General features: G+C 38.9%; 2 protein-coding genes across 3 annotated transcripts in view; one reads left to right on the top strand and one right to left on the bottom strand.

The window, feature by feature from the left end:
* The first annotated feature begins 152 nt into the window (after positions 1-152).
* LOC408304 (nuclear migration protein nudC) overlaps positions 153-22,587 on the top strand; it is a 97,352-nt gene continuing 74,917 nt past the window's right edge. Inside the window, exons 1-4 of the mRNA XM_391855.7 lie at positions 153-352; positions 457-534; positions 656-874; positions 971-1,156. Of these exons, the coding sequence (XP_391855.2) occupies positions 278-352; positions 457-534; positions 656-874; positions 971-1,156 (558 nt within the window). The 5' untranslated portion in view covers positions 153-277. The remainder of the gene's footprint in view (positions 353-456; positions 535-655; positions 875-970; positions 1,157-22,587) is intronic.
* LOC100576134 overlaps positions 1,647-22,587 on the bottom strand; it is a 63,717-nt gene continuing 42,776 nt past the window's right edge. Inside the window, exons 1-4 of one of the 2 annotated variants that reach the window (XM_006557794.3) lie at positions 16,225-17,068; positions 3,732-3,914; positions 3,081-3,345; positions 1,647-2,698 (exon numbers count right to left, since the gene is read on the bottom strand). In XM_006557794.3, coding sequence (XP_006557857.1) covers positions 2,673-2,698; positions 3,081-3,345; positions 3,732-3,914; positions 16,225-16,290 — 540 coding nt within the window. In that variant the 5' untranslated portion in view covers positions 16,291-17,068 and the 3' untranslated portion in view covers positions 1,647-2,672. Of the gene's footprint in view, positions 2,699-3,080; positions 3,346-3,731; positions 3,915-16,224; positions 17,069-22,587 lie in introns of those variants that run through there. The other variant, XM_006557795.3, reaches the window with a different exon arrangement.

Here is a 22,587-nt window from a genome sequence, read left to right as displayed (position 1 = left end):
TTTTCAATCTTTTAAATTTCAGGAACAAATTTTTATTTTAAAAATGCGAAATGGAATTATGCAAAAATCATTGGAACGTGTATATCCGTTAGTACTTACGTTCAACGCGAGATGGCGCCACGTGTACCGTTTAATGTCGTGTTTGGTCGATAATTCGAGAGGTTTCTGATTTGAAACGTGGTGTGGCAATAAAGTGCGCGGTTTCAACGTCAGTGGAGAATATTTTCTGTGATTTGTTCGTGTATCGCAGTAAGTTTTCTCGTAAATTTGGAAAATAATGTCGAAGAACGAAGAGAAATTCGACGGAATGCTGTTGGCTATGGCCCAGCAACACGAAGGCGGCGTACAAGAGGTGAGTATAGTTTCGTAGCCGGTTTAGGTTAGGGTTCACTTTGAGCAAGATCATTAATTACGAATAATTCGAAAATTATTAACGATTTATGGTTTATTTTACAGCTACTTGACACAATCTTCAGTTTTCTTGCACGAAAAACGGATTTTTACACGGGGGGAGGTGAAGGAGCTGCAGAAAAGGTAATTATTTTTTGCACGAATTTCAGCAATATAAATGGTTTCGTTACTTCTCGTAGACGTAATTCATACGTTATTAATCGTGAATTGTAGTTCATATTACATTATTTATACTTTATTTTAGCTTGTCACTAGTAAGTTTAAGAAATATGAAGCTACAGCTCTTGCCAAAGCTGCCAGTGAAAAAGCTGAACGTGCAGAACAAGAAAAACGTCGTAAAGAGAGGTTGGAAAAGAAAAAAAGAGAAGAAAAAGCTGAAGAGGATAAATTCAATTCAGAATCAAAGATTGTTGAGCTAACCGACGAACAAGCTGCAAAGTTACAAGAAGAAATAGATAGTAAAGTATGTACAAGCAAGTTACAGTTATCTAAATTGAGATTACATTTCTTTAATTTTATATATATATATATATATATATTCTTATTATTTTGATTACAGAAATCAGTGAAAGAATCTCCTGCTGTTCCTGGCCCAAGCGGTGACAATGCAGAGAGCTCGAAAAAAGAAGAGGACGCGGAAGATGAGGAGGAAGACGAGAAAGAGAAAAATAAACTCAGGCCTAACAGTGGAAATGGTGCTGATCTGCCTAATTACAGATGGACGCAGACACTTCAGGATTTGGAGGTAAGTGATATTAATGTTATGTATGCGATTAGATTTTTTTTTATTCTTAATTCTTGAAGATATTCTTTTGCTTTAAAATAATAAATTTATTGATGAATATTATAAAAATTGGAATCCTTATGAATGCTTTAAAAAGTACGTTATTAGTTATTTAATAGAATATTAATTTTTCTAAAAATTAAATATTTTACTTCGTTCAGATATCATTTTATTAATTTAGAATTTTATACATTATTTCATTCACTATTTTTATTTTCTTTATATTTTTCATAAATTAAATTTCGTCGTAAATTATATTCTAAGAGATTAAAAAAAGAAAAAAAAACAAATTATACAACCTATAACCTTTTTTAAAAAAACATTTTTTTTTTCAATCTTTAATTTATTTAATTCATAATTAATTCTTAATAATAAAAAGAAAAAACACAAAGTATGTTGCAATATATTTATGGCAGGATAAAAGGAGAAAGGATGAAATAAAACAACATAATAATTTTCTTCATGGTTCGACAGTTTCTTGTTGAATCGACGATTAATTAATACGCAAGTAATATCACAGTTGTGAGTCAACGATCGACATCGGCACGATCGTTGCTCATTTCTTTTCCATACATTCCCTGGAACACGATACCCTGACATATGTGGGATCCAGGTTTTATTTAGGCGTTTTTTTCTGTTAGTAACAATTAAATAACGACCCCTAAAATTAACATATTCGCTTATCTTACTCCCATTTCGTCGATTGCTCCGAACTGTCCATCAACGTTAATCGTATTTATGACTTAATTGTTGCGCTGTATGACGACAATTTATCTTTTTTTATCAACGTATTGTCTTTTTACAATAGAATCATCTGCTAAATTTAATTTAAATCGGATTTAAATAAAATCGTTTTCGTTTAAATTCAATTTAGATCGAAGAAAAGCTCGTTTCAGAGCTTTTAAGAGAATTTTAAGCTCGAACAGAGATAATAAACAAAATTTAGGAATAATACAATTCGCTTATAACTTTCTCGTCCGACTTGATATAAAAAGAGTGGGGAAAGTAGAAAGAAACGGTTATTGTAAACGAATAATTAATCGAATTTCGAAATCACGTGGGTTTCCGGCGTTGAGATAATCGATATAGTGGTTCAAATTTAAGAGTTAGGATCGCGTTCGTGCTATCTATATACGGCCTTACCTAAAGCTAACTTATTACATGAATGTAATTACTGAGTTTTCACGTACCACACACGGTTGAACACGGTGCAATACAGCCATTTTTCTCTGACAGAGAACGTCGTCTAATCGAGTCGTCCTAACGCTCTAAGTGATAATATACATGTATATTATAAATATACGAAATATAATTTCGTGATCGAGAATCGTAATTTTCATCAAACGCTTCGAAGAAATTCATTTGTTCCTGGCCCCAATCGTTTTTCTCGTTTAGCTCGTAGCTTCGTTACGTTGTTTTCGCGTAGACTTGGTAAGGATAGTGTCCACGATCACTCGAGTTGCCAGCTCCCGTCGACTTAGTGGTACTTGTCGCGAATTCTCACTGTAATCAAAAGTAAAAGGCACCGGAGACTGGTGGAGACTAGACTTAGAAACACTCTATATGGTAGCATTGTTAATCTTTCGTAGGCTGAATCGTTATCTTTCGAATTTCTTCTCGAAACTTTTTCTTCGAATTCTTATCTTTTTTTTTTTTAAACTCGATACTCACGTAATACGACGAAATAATCGAATATCACATTCGAATAATTCGATCGATAACTGTTTAACTCGTATACGTAATACAGATCTAGACTCGTAGACGGTACAAAAATCAAATTTATAGAGAAAATATATATCTGTCTGCCTACGAAGATTAAAGCATCGAAGAGTGTCGGATTAAAAAATCTATCGGATCAATTAGAATCGCTACAGGAGGTACTCACTTTCCATGTAGAGAATCCCAAGCAGCAAACCGACCATGAATAGGAAGCTCATAGTGCAGACGAGCACTGTGAGCTGATTTCTCGCGCAGCAGGACTTCCTGTAGACGGTGGTCGGTCTGCCTAGGCCGTTCACCACGGTGAAGTGGGTGCTGCTCGCCACAGATGCAGTATCCATTTGTTTCGGTGCTGTCACTGTAGGTGGATGTATGGCCGCGAGATTGGCCAGGTTAGCGGCTGTCAGGAGTAATGTGCCCGATGCGGCACTCTGTAACACGATAGCAATACGCAACACGTGTTTAAATTTAACTCGGGAGAAGCTATTTAGATCTAAGATGGAAAAAAATTACCCTTCGAATCTAAATTTGTAACAAGTAATTTATCTAGCTCTCTAGATACTTAGAAACGAATAATTAGACGTTGCAATTTATTAATAGATTAATTGTAGAGTATTAAAAGTATCGGGAGAAATTAATTTCATTCTGATTATCGTAGTTATATAATATCTTTGATATATATATAAATTTTCTTCAATTCAAATGTAAATACGTAACGATTTGACTCGACAAGAATATATCAAGTCTCGATACTCGCGATAGCAACACAATAATAAACCAGATCTGGCTCGAAAATAACCCGTTTATCCCCGCTTACGTGTGTACTGGCCGTGGATCCTTGCGACGAGGTGGATCCTCTGGACGGCGAGTTTGGGTGCAGATGATGAGCCCAGCTACCATTCTCGCTGTCCCTCTCGCTTCGTCCCACCAAGGACGGCCTTGGGATGTGCCAGGAAAGCGGGCTGCCCGCTACCGCCGTAGTGGCCGCTGTCGCCTCGATCTGAAAGCAACGTAAATCGACGTGAAGTTTTGATTGCATAACCGATAATGTCGCGCCGATTACGCTTCTTCTCTGCCTTGCCCGCATGTCCTCCACCTGCAACCGCGTGTTGTTTATCTGTTTATCCCCACACGGGCAACATTACTCCACATCCACGCTTTATCTCTGTTTCATCTGTACAACCTCGATTGACCAATATCGTCGAACAACAACGACGACAGATATTCGAACAACGCGTTTAAAATCCCCCACGATTACCACCGTGCAATTTTCACGTCGATACTAATTAACACCATGAAACAATTGGGAACCTTAGACCATAGACTTTCGCGTTAACCAACCATTATTGTATTCTCTTCCCGTTCCCTCGTGCTCTCGCTTCATAAACAAACTCTACATACCGGCAAACACTCGTTTTCGAAACAGTGACGCAACCCGTCATTGTTCTAGCTCAGTCCTCGGTCTGCGGGTATCCGTATCGCGCGGTTTCACCGCGTTGAAATACCAACCAAGGTATATATATATATATATATATATATATATATATACATATATGATGATCCGAGAAAACCGTGTCATAAAAAAAATTCTTAACGCTCGATGATTCCTGGAACGGAAGGGAGGAGGGCGTCGTCCACGTCCGCGTAGAATAAAAGACAGTTCCAAGAAGTTGGAGGAACGCGTCATCCTTCCATAGCGCGCGATGCACGCGATGCACAATCGGCTGGTTCGCGAAGGCGAAACGGGTCCTCGCTCCCCTCGCTCTCCTCTGCCTCGAAGAAGGAATTTCGGGGGACCGTCGTACGCGCCTGCCATATTCCGGTTCGATCGTTGCACAACGTGCACAACTCTCGAATTCCAACGGCCGCTTCGTCGTCTTCTCAACTCTTTCGTCGTTTTCGTGGGGCGGCCACGAGGTGCACGGCCGCGAAACTCTGGTTCAGGGTCAGAAGGCCCTGAAGAAATCGCATTTCCGCGATCTCTCGATTTGACACCGGGCTCGTGCGAGTCGATTGCTCGCCTGTTAATTGGCCGTTTTCGCACGTAAATCAGCCGCGTTTCGCGCCAACTCTGCGGCCTGCCTTCGCCGGTTGGCCACCGCCCAAGGTCCGGTGCCTCTCTTCTTCTTTTTTCTTTCCTCCCGTCAATTTTTCGCTCGCTTCATCGATCGAATCCGATTCTAATGGAATTGCCGGCCGACCTACGATTTATGCGTCCTTTCGGGCGTGGCCGTATTCAGAAAATAAACGCAGCCTTGCCCAAAGCGTTTTTACCGACGATCTTCCGGCACTCGCCGGAACTCGACCACCCGGCCGCTCTCGATCGATTCTCTCATTGTTCCTGTTTGACGTCACTGTGCAATCGTGCGTGTGACAAGATATTTCGGTTTTATATATATATATATATATATATATATATATATATATATATATATATGTATATGTATGGAAATTTTAGATTGTTTGTCGTCCATGTATTGTGCATTCGAAGAGTGTAATAACAGGTTGCTCGTTCCTCGAAAGAATTTTTTATGATATTTAATAATATTTAATGAAAGGGTGGTCGAAGATTTAATAAATGTCACAAGAAAGGGAGTTGATAGAATGTTCTCGTTCGTAACGAAAAAAAAAAAAAAAAGAAAGAAATAGAATTCCAATCTGTAATGAATCAATACAGGAGGGTAGAAATATTTCGAAATTATAATTTCAATCGATATGCAAATCGTTCCAAATCGAGGATACTTGGAAGAGATGCTTTGCTCCGCGAAATTGCAAACGATCAAAAGACGCATTGATCCACATTGCGCAAATCCTCCTAGACAATGGAGGAGAATGTATTTGTCGGAATCGAAGTTTCATAACTGAATCTCGATACCCGACGGCGTGCTCTCGGTGACAGGTATTCCGAGCCGGTATATCTCGAAATTTTTGTCGGGGAGAAAGAGCAAAAGAGGAGGGGGGAGAGGAGGGTTCGTAGAGGGAGAACGGAGACCGGGATGGAGAGAATGGGCGACGCTCAAAGAGAGGCGTCGTTAAGAATTTTTGTGGAATTCAATACACTGGTCAGCCTCGAAGCGCCGCACCTGTGCCGGGCCCGGGTAACGCGACACTCTGAAACTCCCTGATTCTTTTTCGTTCCCGTATGTTCTTTCTCTCGCCAGGGGGATGAACGGCTCCGATTCCTCTTCATCTCCCTTACCTTACTTCGACGATGAGAGTTAGAAAACATAGAATGCTTATCGCGAAAAGATCTTCATCTTTCTCTTCATCTTCTTTAAAGAAGGCTTGTAATAGCGCCATCGAAGATAGGAATAGAAAATTGTTAAAAATTCTTGGACAGTTTTTATATTTGTCGTTTTTTTTAAAAAATGTAATAGAAGAACCCGTAGAAATTTATCACGTTCTCTCATCGTAAAGATGGGATCTCGCCAGGTCATCGATCTTTGTCCCTGCTTGATCCACGTTTTTACGTCATTGTCTAGATGTTAAAGGTTGTCAAAAAAAATATGAGCATGCTTTAAATAATTCGTTGATTTTAGCAAGTTCCTTGGAACGGAGTGTTGTAAGAGTCATCTCGTTTTATTATTGCTTTTTTTTTTTTTTCGATTCTCCAACAATTTAACGTTTCGGTTGGAATTCGAACGTCATCCGAAGAACGGGTTGATATATTGATTCGTCAATTTGCATGCACGAGTATCGCGAGGATTATTCAGGAATGTCGCGTCAGTCGATACGTTTTCTTGTTACCGATATCTCGTTGGATAGATCTCGGATCCGGAGCTCGTCGTCGGATGCGTGAAAACAAAATGCGGTTCATAAAAAGATATATGTTACAAGGTAGCGATAACGATAAGATTCCGTGGTTTGACCTTGTTCATCCTGCGGCGGGATCGCTTTCGATGAAACTCGAGGAAGAGGGACGATTCGTTTCAGTCAAATGATCCAATAATCCTCTTTTGTAAATCGAGATTGAGATTGTCGAGATTTGCATGGCGAAAATTTATTAATTATTAATTTAAATTTAACGAAAATTAAATACAATATCCACGATTATTCTGATGAATAATTCTCGAATAATTTAGCATTAATTAATAGTCGAAGGAATGAAAGATCTGACGTATTAGGTCTGAATAACTTTGCAGATTTTAATATTAGCATTCTAGGAACTAGTCCTCTTATTTTTATTCTCATAGCGTGAATTTTTGTGACGTCCACAATCCGGTTTATTAAAAGAAATTCTACGGACGGGATTCCCAATGGAACGATGATTTCGGAACGGGGATAATAATCGAGAAAAAAAGAACACGCGTTGTTGGAGAATTTATAAGAACGTGTCCGCGAGAAAGCACGATATTTATTAAGGAATTTAAAATATCGAATCATCTCTGTCTCTCTTCTTCCATTCAACACCTACGAGCCAGATTTCACGTTAAACCTTCGCCCTTTACAAATTTAAATTTCCATTCAAATGTATTGGCAAATACATTTTCCACTTTTTTCTCCACTTTGACATTTTCCAATATATTCAACTCTCCCCAAGCAATTTACAAATAAATGGATGGAAAATTCGTTATTAACCAAAGAATATTCTCTCTCCTTCTATCCTTGGACGCACAACTTTCTATAACTAGCGATAATTTTCATAACCACATTTTACCCTACCCCCCTCGAATCTTCCTGGATATTATTATTAGCTAAACCATCTGACCCGCGATCAAAGCAATTTCTATCGATTTTTAGCGCATCGTTTCTAACGCTACGTGTCACCTGGTAAACATTACCTCGTATTACATCGTTGAAATGTTACGTGACATTTGAACGTTCCCCCTGAATCGATACCCGACGAAATCACGAACAGGATTATTACCTCGTAATATTAGATTATCCTGCCTACTTGTTGCTTGTCCCAGAATATTCGCGATTCCCATCATTAGAGTCGCGTTCCTCCAAGTTTCAAGGATGAACTGTTGACGTGCAGCTCTACATCATAACGTGTAACTGCCCCGCCCGAATGATTGAAATAGAGATCAAATTCTTTATCCAATCCCGTAAAAATACGCTTACAGCTTCGTATAACGACAACCTATCATTTTCCACTGTAAAGATCGCGGTAAGGGAGGCAATGATTTTAATAACACACAAGTTTCGACACTGTGTCTCATTTCCATCCGCGCCGGTGTTCGAGCGCGGCCCGTTTTCACACCGATCTCGTGCCGCGTTGCCTCACAGAAAACATAAATCTAAGCCCCGTTTGCCGCGATCGTCTACATATTTTGCAACCCGTGCCGGGCTCATTACATCGACGATTGCACGCCGTCGTCTCATTCTCTGTTTACCGTTCGATCCACGTTTACTTGTAATGGAAGAAAAACGAAGAAGATCCCACTCCCAGATATTAAGATGTCCGCTCTTCGTATTAATTTGTAATAATCGGAGGATCGATCCTTGAGATCGTTTCGTATTCGTCGTGTATTAGAGTATATCACGATTATGAAACGTATATTCACGTTGCGCGCGAAACTGTTATTGGCCTCCTGTTGCGCCTAGCGAAAGAAAGAAGATTCATTGCGAGGAGGAGGGGATGAAATTGTTCGATAATGGAGACTTTGTTAACGGGAATTAGTTGTTGGAATTCTTGGCGCGGTTCTTAATCCTTTTCCATCTCTGAATCGTGAATCGAGATTGTTGATGTCGTATTTAGTAGTGTCTTTAATATTTATTTTAATTTATTGGTATTTTGTTTCAAATCGTTTCGCTCAAATATTTGCCAAAGAAATGTTTTAAGTAGGGTGTTTTAACTGGAACAAAAATTGTAAAAATCTATCACGTGAAAAATAGGAAATACCACTTCAATTTTTATTTGAAATATTTCTTTGCATCTTATTAGATATTCGAATGAATCGATCTTAGTTAATTTAAATTTCCATATTTTATTTTAATACTTTATTTTTTGTATCATTCAACTTTCGATCAGTAATTCTTTAGTACAGGAACAAGGGAATATTTTAAAATTCTTGATACACAAAAAAGATTTGTCATCATTTCGCATTGATTCGAATATCGATAACGAAATTGTAATTCTATCGGGAAAAACTTCAATTTAAATGGAAGAATATATTTAGATGTTATTTAAATATCTTGAAATATAACTCGGATAAAATTAGAAAATAGTGATCTATCTATGAAGCTAAATGGTAGATTTCTTAACGATCTTGTTTAATAACCTTGACGGCCATTTAGATGTAATAACGATCGCCAATGTAATTGTCTCTATAGCTTATATTCACGATATTCACCATTACCAGGGATTGCTTTCAAATGATCTTAATGATCCCGGATGCAATTAGTCGTAAACATCGTGGCATGTGCTTTCGCGCAGCTTCCGCGAAGACAATATTCTGCTCAACTTCTCTGCTTTTTTGCAGACTCGCCCTCGAGCGTGTCGACAATTCGTCTCGAATTGTGAAGCGTGAAAAGCGTAACGCGGTTCGTGCTCAATCCGTGCAAAGCGTCCTTGTCATTTCCCTATTTCCACAAGGTCGGCCTGATTGCCAATTAGCAGTTACCTCACCTATTGGGAAGTGATCGATCGATCGAAATGAGATATATCTCTGTTCTTGGTACGACAATTTGTCATTGTGGAATATTTTTATTCCTCGTGTATTTAACGTATTTAATTCCCTCGAAGCCAAATTAATTTTTTGAAAGATAAACTACGGAATTAGATGGATACAATTTTTCAAAATAAGATGAAAGTATTTCTTAAGTAAGAATTTTCGAAGCAAGGTCATTTTTATCGTAATTAGAAATTAAACTTAAGGCAAATTGGATAGTTTCTCAAATGAATTACGTTTCTCTGAAGTAAAAAAATTTTTTTTTTTTAATAAAACATATAAATGCCTCTACATTGCCTCGCATTGCAATGCAAATTTGAAATTACATGGCACAGAGATAATAAGAAACGTTTTCTTTTTTTTTTTTTTTTTTGGAAACTTTCCAATACACGTCCAATTCGTTCGTCTCATTCACATGCAAACAAGATACTTCTATCTTCTTCAAGGTTATTACCATTGACTTACGATCATGGCACAATCTCTTTCTTCTTTTTTTCTTTCTTTTTTCCTTCTTATATCGACCAATAACTCATTCTAATATCCGCTCCACCCTGTTGAAATTTTCTCAACGGCAAGAAAGCCTTGTTTGTCGCGTATACATGGAGGCTCTTGACAAACATCATGAATAGGTAGAGAGAAGGAAAGTCGTGGCGTTACGAGGAGAGAATCTTCGAGAGTCGGTGAAATAAAGAAGCGTTCGACGAAGAGGAAGAAAGCCGTTTCCTGAACCGATCGCGCATCTCTGTTCACTCACAACTACGCTTATACATATATATATATATATATATATCTCTGCGTATTCGTACGTGTTCCACGATTTTCACCTCGCAGGACAGACGAGCTTATCATCTGCGCGATAAGCGACCTGTGTTGTTGCAACCAGTCTCGAGGGATTCTTGAAAAAAATCGAAACGCTGTTCCACTTCCGCGAGCCGGCTGGGAGGACCCTGTTTGCGAATCCACCAGCCTCTTTCGTAATCCCGTTGACACCGTTTTCGAAGATGTGGTTGAATGACGAGAAACGAAACGTGCGATAGTTCGACGATTTTTCTATAAATATATTCATCATGATTTTTGAGTATCCAGAGATGACCGTGTTTGGCGCGTTTAATTTGATAAGCAGACTCAAAGATTTTTCATTTATTCACATTTGAAATATCTATTTGTCATTTATTAATTTCGTTTAGATACAATTTTCATGTTCTTTTGTGTATTGTATTTTTATTATTGGGATGGAAACGGCTAACCTCTGATTCACGTGCGATTAAATCCAAGTTATTCCAGGTGAACCAGGTGGAATCGTTTGTCTTGATGATGGATCAACATTATATCATCGAGCATATGCGCGAAAATTTAATTAGTCCGAGTGATTTACACACTTGTTCGCTCCTTTCGACCAGAATTCGCTCGTTTGTCTTCATTAATTCTTTCCCGGTGTATCGTCCTCGGTGATCCGTCACGAGTAACGAGATTCTCTTCGAAATCCCCTTCGTTTCTTTTTTAAATCCTTTTTCTGAATCTTTGAAAACGCGAGAGATGATCCTCAGAAAAGATTACGATTTCTAGGAAACGATGGACACATATCATAACGAAAACTTTCCTTCTCGTTTATTTAACAATTCTACGCTTTTTAGTTCCGAACTTTCGACCGCTTTCTACTTCCTCTCGCGCAAAAGATCGATATTCACACGATAAGTTTACGATAATATATACCTTTTGTCATTGAGATACGATTTCGAATTAATCTTCCTGCTAAACTGCAAGCCTCCGCGCTCCTCTTCTGAAATTTTCCCTTAACCAGAAAGAAAAAGTGTTGGTTTGCAATCTATAAATCAACATGACGTACAAGGCTATAAATAAACCTGTTGGGAATCCATTGATTTCATAATGGCCAGGTAATTCTGTTCTGCAAATTATTTTTCAACCCATCTCTCGAAACCCACTTCGGATCAGATTCGATTTACTGCACGATAATAACGAGGCGATGTTTAATAATCTTCCACAATCGAAATGTCACGATCCGGAAGAACCTATTATTAACGTTCGGCAGGGACCTCCTCTAGGTCGTCGTTTGAAAAATGCCCGTCTCCCCGACCGATTTGCATTTACGACGTGTATAAATGAAGAATCTTCCAAATCTTGCGACATCGTAGCCGTATACGCGTGTGTGAGTGCGTGTCCTTTGGAATCTAACACCGCGATCTAAGAAACAACGTTTTCATACCTCTCCTCTTTCTTTCCTCTATTTTTTTCTTCTATTAAAAGATTCAAAAGATAGAGAAATAACGTGTCATCATCAGATATCGACAGTTTTACAAACGATATTATAGTATTAGTGGTTGGTGGAATATCTTATGTATGATAATTGTTCTTTTTTTAAATCGAGATTACGCGAGATTGGCGTGTTTATAGATAATGCGGTATTAACGGTCGAAGTCTTTAGACACAGGGGATATAAAGATTCCGTTAGAATACTTGACGCCTCGAAAGAGAGAATGAAAGTCGGCACGCGTCGCTTCTATCACGTAACCTAACGAAATCTGTTTCCTTAATGAACCGAGAAGAAGAATTATATAATTGCCGACTAGTTGTCGCTAGTGTTTCAGCATTCTTTTGAAATCGTTATTCAATGATCGTTTTCAAACAACAGGGATCGAGATCGTATATCGGTATTATATTTAATCTTTTATTTGGCTCGAGATACGTTTAATTTTTTTTTTTTTCTTCTTCTCTTCTTCGATTTGTTTCTTCGAATATTTTTCATAGTTTTTCTTATTTGTTTATAGAAGAGTGATATCTCGTCAGGATAAATTGTTCGAATCAATGTCGCGATCCCATGAATTCCTTCCCCGCGGCGACATTTACATGCAACAAGAGAAAGCACTCCATATTGCAAAATCGATTTCTCTGCTCCGACCTTAGAACGAAAACACTTTTCCTCTCTGTCGAACCCTTGCGCTGGACCTTGATCCAGCCAATTCGAAAATCCTATTTTCTCAATGATATCTTAACTGTGCTTTTTTACGTGTCACGTTTAATCTTTTCTTTTCTTTTCTTTTCTTTTTCCCCAAACTAGTTTATGATGTATCTTGTATTTCATACAATCAAGAATCGCTCAAAAAATATTTTATGATTATTCATCATCGTTTTTAATGAAATATAGGAAGAGATAAAAATATCTTGTCGTTGATGCTTTTAATTATTATAAAAGTTAATTAACACCGGTCCATGCGTTGGTATGATACATTGACGTATATATATATATATATATATATACATATTTTTGAGTCAAAATGTATTTTTATTAAATCAAATTCGATTTAAACTCGGGGAGAGATATACATTTCTACGAAATAAGTTTTTGCGAAGAAACAACACGCTTTTCAACGTTTGCGGACAAACAACCGTGGATGTTCACCACGAAAGAGACAAACGAGTCTCTCAGCTATCAAGGTGGAAAGTGAAATCCGCACGAATCCGCACGAACTCGAGTTCCTCTTAAGGTCAACGACTGAAAATTGTTTTCGCACACTGATTAATTAGTACTCTAATCTCTTTACATATATATACATATATACACACATTTTCATTAATCCATTTCGATACACCCTCTTCTATCGAGGACACGTTTAAAAATTCTAAAAATAAATTAATATTCGAAAAATTTATTAATCGCTTTTCTATGATAAAGAAAGAAGTTTGGATTATAAATTCAACGTCGAGAAAAAAAAAATATCGCTCACTACTTTAAAGGCACCATTCGGTATGCGAAGGCTATCGATATATCGATGATAATTCGGCAAACGAAGGTTCTCTCTGTAAAAAAAAAAAAAAAAGAGAAAGAGAGTCGCTTCTAACTAATTTGCATTTCATCGGAAATATTAAGTTATCGAGAAAACTCTTTCCAACGAATTTTAAATTATTATTAAGATATATTATAAGGCTCGTTATATTTGTTTTATTGTTCGCGTTCCACAACCTCGAATCGCCTCGCGCATGACTAATCTCGCTTATTAGGCACGTGGTATTTCTCGATTTCATTTCCAAAGTTCGTTTCACACGTCTGCAATTTCCAAAATTTTGATGAAACGGCCTCGTGCGCGTTCTAAATCTAAAGGTATCGCGAGAGATATCGCGATGACGTGCAAATGATCGATAACGAAGACGAGATTGACATAGACTTCTTCTTCTTCTTCGTAACCTAGTTACAAAGTATATTTGTAAAATCCATTGAATCAATCTCAATCAATTATATTCGAAAGACGGTTTGAATACCACTAGTTGAGCGTTCCTCAAAATTATATATTTCATTTTTGACCTTTCACGAGCCATTTTCTATCGGAATTTTTTTTTTTTTTTACTAAAAAATTTATTATACAAGGTGAACACGGTGGATAAAGGAACAGCTTCTCTCTCCAAGTCAAGTTTCTTCTCTAATAATCGTGAATTTTAAGTTAAAAATTGTGGAAGATATTATGTTTCACAAGGGTGTAACATATTTGCAAAATATTCTGAACTAATTTCCAGCTTTCGATCGATATTTAACCCTGTAGAAGCCTGTCTTGAACTTAATCTTGAACTTAGTAACCTACTTCGCAATATCCTGTGCAATCCATCCCATCGTTATACCTAATTTGCATTTTAACGTCGATACGTAACGTTCTTCTTATTAAAATTTCATTAAAAAAAAAAGAAACGCTTGTAGTTTATATAATTTAACATAGAATTCTCAATTTGATCTATCGTAATAGCCATAAACTTGGCTTCGTTCGGATGAATTATCATCCGGAGAATTCGCTAGAAATTTGCATTGAGAGGCAATCGTAATCTGGCTCGTAAACGTTAAGAAGGCGAAGAAATTATGAAACGCGAATAATGTGAGGAACGGCGTACAGGTGGCCGGTTACCAGCTTCTACGGAATTATGGAAATCCGTTTTTCAACTCGAGTTACATAGTCTACTTTTATCCCGTGACGCCTACGTTGCTCCGATCATTTCTCTCTCTTTCAAACCAGCTGTGCATTTAGATATTTAAGTTAATATCTAAAGTTGTTTAAAAGTACATTGAATCTTGTTGAGCCACAGGCAACAAATAAATTCTATTCTCGAGCGTGTAAATCCGTGCAGTCGGCAGAGCATGAAACTGTAGAGAGAAAAATGGTCGGAAGGAATTATATTAATGAATCTTTGTTATTCAATAATGAAACATATTTAATATAATATATCTTTATTTATTCTGATGAAATGAAGAGACGGTTAAATGATTTATAACGATTTAAGAATCATAAGTGTAAATCATGTCCAAGACATTTTGAAAAATTTATATTTATGAGTTGGTATTTAAAAAAAAAAAAAAAAGAAAAGAATCTACACTCCCCTTTACTTTAAATAAATTTTTATATCGAAATAAATCATAATTTATGGGGTAACTTGAAAAGAATAATATAATTCCGTTTATTATCGGTCAAATTTACGCTTGCCTCTCCTGTGTGTAATATAATTAAAATTCGAAACGATCGATTCGACAGAATCGTGAAGTTAATCGCGCTCTCGGATCAAAGAAGATACCGTAAACTCTCTCCGATCTTCCGACTCGTTCGATTTTTCGTGGAAAGTTTTCTCAAATGAATTTCTCACGAGCAACGCGTCTCAGGCGACCCGATTGCACAATACGCGTGATATTGCAATTCGTATACGCGATTCGTCGCCATCGTGTTCGCCTTTCGTGCGCGTTATTTCCTACGAATAAACTGGGAACGAATATATCGTCCTTCGTTTCTCAACTAAAAACTATCCCTCCTACCCACTTAGCCGCAGTTTTGCGTTACATAAACGCAGAGCGGGGCTGCTGGATGGGTGTCGGACTTATTAAGTATTCGCGGTGAACGGTGTTACGTTTATATATATACATGCACGCACGTTGCCCATGAACCTAAATTGTTGGACGCCTTTTACCAAGACACTTCGATCGATCGATTATATTACGAGTTCTTCTAAAGTTCTCTTCGATAATCGTCCGTTGAACCACGGTTTCCGCAAGGTAATGTTAATTACTTTTCAGGCAGGAGTAGCTTTCAGAACACTTGTTGCTTCCTATTCTAATTACGCACGATGCATTAAATCAGAAGAATTCTATTTCCTAGTTGGATAACATTGTGAAATTTCGTTTCGCGGACTTCCTCAAATTTTACACCTATTTTATGTAACCGATCCAGAGTCGCTAATCACTAGAAATCAAGGAGCGATCACGAAATTTACGATTGCTCGCAGTAGTTCTTTTCCTTTTTTCGCCTGTTCGTCGAAAATTGAGTCGTCGAGTTGCCGACTCGTTTTTTTTAATATTCTTTTTCTCATCTGACGAATAGTTTCTTTGTTATTACTATTATTATCCATCTTTTACAAACAGTTTCCCGCCAAATGGATCGCCAAGTCATCTTTTTTCCATCGTGAAAGTCCGATGGAATTATTTTATTTAATTCGCGATTAAATCTCGTCGAGGAATCGAGACTTTTGAATTGCGGAAGGAAGGAATAGAAAGCAGCTAGGGATAGTTGTTACTGAGAGAAGGATCGACAGTGTTCCGCGATACGGTTGCCTTGTAACCGGCCTATCATTTACAAAATCTAAAACGGTTGGATAACAGGAAGACTCGAGGTGGAAGTCAACGCGCAGCAATAATACATATAATTCACTTACATCAGGAACGAGATCCTCGCGTCCATCGTTGGATGCCTCTTCCACGTTGATTCGAATCCCAGACATGTTCCGGGGTATCTTTCTCCTTTTTCGTCTTCTTTCCGTTCCCTTTTTTTATTATTCCGTGAAAATCACTCCAAGGCAAACCCCGTGACACAAGAACCTCTCGAGGAAGGATCGATCCCCTAGGTCTCTAAGAGAAAACTCCGCACCTAGGAAATTGCACTCTTCCCCTTTTGCGATCACCACCGAATAATTTGGTGATTCCCTCAACGTGTAATATAAATATTCCACAAGAAACCGCGATCAACCCCTCAGAAAAAAAGGAAGAAATCTCCCTCTCGATACCGTGCTACGTGCCTCAACGATCAATCCCCGAAGGAGGAGACCAGAGCCTAGCCAGGGAGTCCCAGGGAGCGAGTCCTCGACGTCCTCGTCGAGTTCGTTGTCCTTTCTCTCTCTTTCTCTCTCTCTTTCCTTTTCGAAACACGAGAGCAGAAGCAACGTGTCTCTCCCTAACGGAGTACCTAAAGCTTCCTCCTCCTCCACCTCCTCCTCCTCCTTCTCCTCCTTCTCCTTCTCTCCTCTTCTGAGAGTCGAAAAGTAATCGCGCGCACGAATTCACAGACGATGGGCCGCTAGGCGTTCGCCGTGTCGAACCATGAAGAGATTGTATATGTATATATATACGCGCGTGTGTGTGTGTATATTCCGCGGTTTCCCTACTGTTTCCTCGCGTTTCCTCGCGGGAGCACCGCACGCCGTGTCGTGATCGTCTCTCTCGCACGCGTGCGACTAGAGCCGCCGCCACATCTGGCCTTTGGACTGGCTGCCACCAGTCGGCCAGATCGGTTTTATACCTTCGTATCTCCCACCCTGGTGAGACGAGCGAGCGCGCTCACGGCACGTCGATCCTGCACGCGGCCAGCTCTCCTCAGCGCGGCACACACAACCACGGCCGAGAGGATCGATCTTTTTTTCTCTTCCTCCCCGGACGTGTGTATATGTGTGTATACGTATATATGTGTACACGCGTTTACCGTGTATATACACAGAGAGACACGAGGAGGAGACGGCGGGTCTAGGCGCAAGGACGAAGCGGGGAAGGGACCCGGTGAGAATTCTGCTCGCCGAGCCCTATCCGGAGTCCAGTCTCCGCGCTGTCCTTTCTCGGGATAAAAGCGCGTCGAACGATCGATCGTCGCTTATCTCGATCATTTTTTTCCCCTTTAGCTTGTTTCACGAGCCAAACTCTTTTCACGTATATTACTTTTTATATATCTCGAACCTGACCAGGATTGTAGATAACGCGTTAAATTTGTTAAAATTGGTTAAATTCTTCGAAATAGATGTTATTTGTTAATCTTGAATTTCGATCGTTTTCGATTTTTCTCTAATCTCGAAAAGTTAGATTCTCGCCACGAGGATGATTAATCCGATCTTTTTGTAATGATAGCGCGGGGCGAGTCCTTCTGGCCCTCGCAAACCTGTTTCCAACGTTTTCGTGCAGGTACGCGCCGGTAGGAATGTATTTCTCTCCTTCTCTCTTGCTTTAATCCCGCTCACGGATGTTTCAACGATGAACAGGTTGCGAGGGGTGGCGGTTCGATGCGTCAGGCTTCTTCGAACAGCGCTTACCACCCTTGAAGAAGATGAAATCGCTTTCGATTGATATCGTAAATCGAGGAATACTTGGAATATCATTGTTTAAAACACCAGTTATACGAAATATTTTAGTTGCGAATTCAATATTTCTCACACTTCCTCCCCATTTGGAAAATATCATTGACTCAACGTTTTTAAAATTCGTAATTAAGATCCACGTATCAATATCGTCCATTCCATTCTAAAAAATTTCCCATAGAAGCGTTGCTCTCTGCCGAGGAGAAAAAAAATTGGAGAATTAGTTCACCACAGAGCACAATATTCAACTCAGAGTAGTAACTGTAACATTTCGATTCAAAAAATCGACAACTCGTACATAACCAGATCCATATATCAAGCTCGGTATCACTTACTCTAGATCTCCGCCAGGCTCTCCCATGAAAATACCGGTAGCAATTTTTCTTAAATCATTCTCTGTATCCCCGAGGAATCCTAATTGGACTGGAACGCACCCGCGCCGGGGAAAAAGGAGAGACCGCGGTTTATTAGCCGTCGCCGTGTGCATAATCCTCGTCCGTTTCATAATCGGCCGATACAGGTTCACAACACGGTGTTCGCGTGGGAGGCAGATTCCCAGCCAGGTAATCCCGGCAGGCAATCGTATCGCGATAACGTCCCATTAGAACAGGAATCACGACTTCGAATCCGGGTCACGAGAAGCGGCTATGCCGATCGCGTGCCGCCGCTCAGACGAGCCACAGGGCCTCGATTTACCGTGTTAATGGCTTGTTGTGCGTCGTCGAAACGTTTAATCGAACGTTTAATCATCGACGTTTCGAGAGATCGAGTCGAATCATCGCGATGGAATGCCGGATAGGCGCGATAATCGAATAATCGGGCATAATGCACCTGTCAGAAAAGTCGGCGATTCGTGAATCGTGGGAAGGCGTCTTCGATTGAAAAACGCCTTCGTCATCCTGACGATCGAGAGTGATCCGCGAGCTACGTTTCTCAGCGATTCGTTATTTCAAATGACGAGGATTAATAATAAGTTTTCGTTATTATCTTGTTGTTAGATATTTCTGCCAAAAATTCTATGAACACAAATTGAAGGAAAGAATATAAATGTAGAAGGCTTTGTTAAAAATATACGCGAAAGAAGAAGTCAAAGCAGAGTCACGGTTATTACGAAAGAATAGTTAAACAAATTAAGATTAAATATTGATCTATTCTTTACATTTTTTCGCAGCAATCGTGAGTTTTATTATTATTTCCTTTATATGGGTTTGAATATTAAAATTTGGAATTTTTGATTGACTATTATCATCACAAAGGGATTTTTCGTCTGTTTTTACTATACTATTCTATATCAGAAATAATAAGTTGAATCCATATCGATAAAGTTTTTAGTTTTTGCTCGATGATGCACGATTTTTCGACATTGTGATAAATTAACAATTTCTTAAAGAAATAAAATCAAACTATTTCTAAATCGTTTCATCGAGGAAAGCTCAGTTCGTGCGCAACGTTTCGTGGATTTTATCAGCCAGTTTCACGTTTTACTGCCCTTGAGCCGCTCGGCCAAGCTAGGATTCATCCTTTAACCACGATCGTTGTTGCAAATCCTCGAAACGATTTAATAGTTTCTTGGAAAACGTTTCGTCCCGTGTGTTACGAGCCGGTGTCTTAGTCATGCGTCTTCTGCGGCGAGGACATCGCCTGCCGTGTTAACCGTGGCGCGGGAATTAGATCGTTGTTCGGGTCTCGTCGCGATTAAATATTCCGATCAGGAGCCAGACAGGAGCTCGATTCGCTCTATTTCTGGCAAGGACTGACGCAGCTTCCGCCCTGGCCGCTTCCTTTTCAGCTCTCCGTGATCTAACGAGGCCGAGATCTAGCGTGTAACGATCGCCAGAGATCCGCCAAAGGGACGAACAAGCCTTGTAGCCTTCATCTTCTTTCAAGGTAAGAATGTAGTTACGTGTCTTACGCGTCTCGACCGATTTAAAGGTTGGATTTCGTATAAACGTCGTGTGTTACGAATATATGCGAATACATATACATACAGCCATTTCCGGAAATTTATTTAATATCTGAAAGTTGTGGAATATAAAGAACTGAATATACATGGAGCCATTTTTTTATCGACAAAAAATCTCTTTGAAAGCGTGAAATTCATACTAAAAAGGAGATGGAGCAAAATTGTTGAATTGTATTCAAAAGAAAACTTTAGATTTCTGTTTTAGATTTCTCTAAAAAAAAGAATTGTTCCATGTAAATTTTAAATTACAATCAGGATTTTTAAAATTAATAAATTTCCTTATGAAATATTTCCAAAAAAAGGAGAAGAAATATTTCAGATTAAATCTTTACCAATTCAGATATATTGCTTTCTTTTGCCTGTCCAATACGACTAACACTCTTTGTACGTTGAAATGCTTGTAGCAAATTCCCTCATAATCGATCATAGCGTTGCTATGAGCGTTTCTTTTTTCTTGAAGTTTATTTTTTTAAAACCTGGCGCGTGCCTCCTTGCCTCGTGCGTTTCTCAGGCGCAAACCTGACCTTCCCCCTGCGGTGCAAGAGCAACCGGCGAATTGTGCGCGGATTTTTCATAATAAAGAGAAAGGCATCGACGAGGCGAGATATATATTATTGGGTAATCTCGCAAGGCTGCGTGCACGCCCGCGAATCGCGCAAAGATAATTGGTTAATCGGTGAACGAGCCGTTACTTAATCGGATACGGAGCTGGAAAGGTGTCGTGGATTCCCTGCCCGCGGTTAATTCGATCCTTTTCCGTGCTTTGTCCTCCAAGAGAAATTGTTGGAAAATATTCTTTTTTACCGTGCTCGACTCGCGTGCGATGCATCTCCTTTATATGCGAATTCACGTGTCTTTTTGCCGGGAAAGGAGTTGCTCTTTTCGCTTCCTGTGCGATTCTTCCGATAGATATTTCATAGAGAGTCGAGTCGAGTTCGAGGGAATTTCAAGCAACCCGTTCGTTGAAATTGAAAATTAACGGAAAATAAAAAAATTTAACGGAATAATGATATATTAACGATTGATAAAATAAGTAAAGTGAAAATTAATAATAGGTTACGAATATTATAGCGAATAATACAGCGAACGTAAATAGTGGGGCAATGTCGTGTCGATTGATATTGTATATGTTTTGGTTAAACGTAATCGTTTTCCAAATACGAAACGAAACAGCGTATTCCTTCCATTGTGTTTACGTTTACGTATCGATTAAACGTAGTCGGTTTTCGAACACGGAATAGGACGGACGTATTCCTTTCTGTTTTCCGAATAAAAATTTTATCGATATACGATATATTAAATAAAATATTAAAAAGTAAGTAATTGTTAAATAAATAAAATATGTAAAAATATAATTATTGATATGTAAATTTTTTACATTGAACATTCTGTTTCCAGTAACAAAAAGTATGCTTTACCGAAACAACAAAAGTAGAAAAATAAGAATTGTAAGAAAAAAAATCCAAGTACTTAACAAAAATTGCATCGTCAAAAAGTTCAAAGAAACTAAAAAGCTAAAAGGGAAAAAAATTTCGAGACCAAAATCCAATATTCGATATTCGTGAAAGATAGAATGTCTGTAGTATATTCTTTCATAAAATCATTTTCCATATTTTTTTTCTCCAGTGAACAGAGCGACTAAGCTTATTTCCTTCAATTGTTTTCTCGTTAAGATGTATCTTCGTAATATCGTGACATTGTTTTGTTATAAATGCAACGGTATCCTCTCGAATGGCAGATCTTGGTCGAGATTCCCACCTCGATTCTTCACCTCCTTTCTTTTTCCCCGTACGACGTAGTCGTAAATCCATATTGTGCCAACCGAGGTGTAATTCCCTCTTGTCAACACGCGGGAGCGAACTCGAGCGAGCACGCGAATGGTAATTAAAGTTATTAGTCGCGTTTCACAATTTATGATTAATCGTCAACCGCGATATTATATTTTTGCCACACTCTGAATCGATCCATTATCGAGCGTGATCTTTAATAAAGACGCATATATACAATCGATTCGATCATCCAAATCAACGTTTCAGCGTGTAATTATTCGCGATATATTTTTATTAATTTATCGAGGATATTATTATAATATCTGTATTATACATGTGACAATTTTTCAGAGATAGTAATCGGATAATAATCGGTTCGATGTCAAATGACGTTAATCCCTTGAAGATATAATTCTTCGAGATACGCATCTTGAAGACCGTCGAATTCCTCCCCCGTTTAAGAATATTCCTTGGAAAAATTCGACTTACACACATACTATAATTTACCATGTCCGACCGTGAAGGGTTACAATATTTAACGGAGAGCCGGAGAAATAAATAAGATCCCTTCGAGTGAGTAATACGATTCCTTAAAAACGATTCCTTCGGCGAACACATAAATCAGGGAGCGATCGAGCGAGCGGTGATTCAGACGATCGCATGCGAGCCGATCGTTTCCATTGTTTGGAGCGCGGGTGGAAAGGCACACATTATTCGATAAAGCGTCCAAGGGTGAACGGTGCGTTGTCGAACGTGTCGGAAGCTAAATTCTCGGTTTCCTCCTCGGTATTCTCTTTCCTTTCTCTCTCTCTTTCCTCCAGGTTTAATTTACCTGCTCGCGATTTTGTCGGCCGTTCTATTCGACTCCTTTTGGCAAAGCAAGGCCAAGCTTTCTGGACAGCTTCCTGATCCACGATGGTTCGACGATAGTGTGCGTGCGGAATTCGA

Source organism: Apis mellifera, linkage group LG10 (genome assembly GCF_003254395.2).
Source record: "Apis mellifera strain DH4 linkage group LG10, Amel_HAv3.1, whole genome shotgun sequence".
Classification (NCBI taxonomy): Eukaryota; Metazoa; Arthropoda; class Insecta; order Hymenoptera; family Apidae; genus Apis; species Apis mellifera.
Note: the sequence above shows the minus strand (reverse complement) of the source record. Positions and strands in the feature narration are given on the sequence as shown.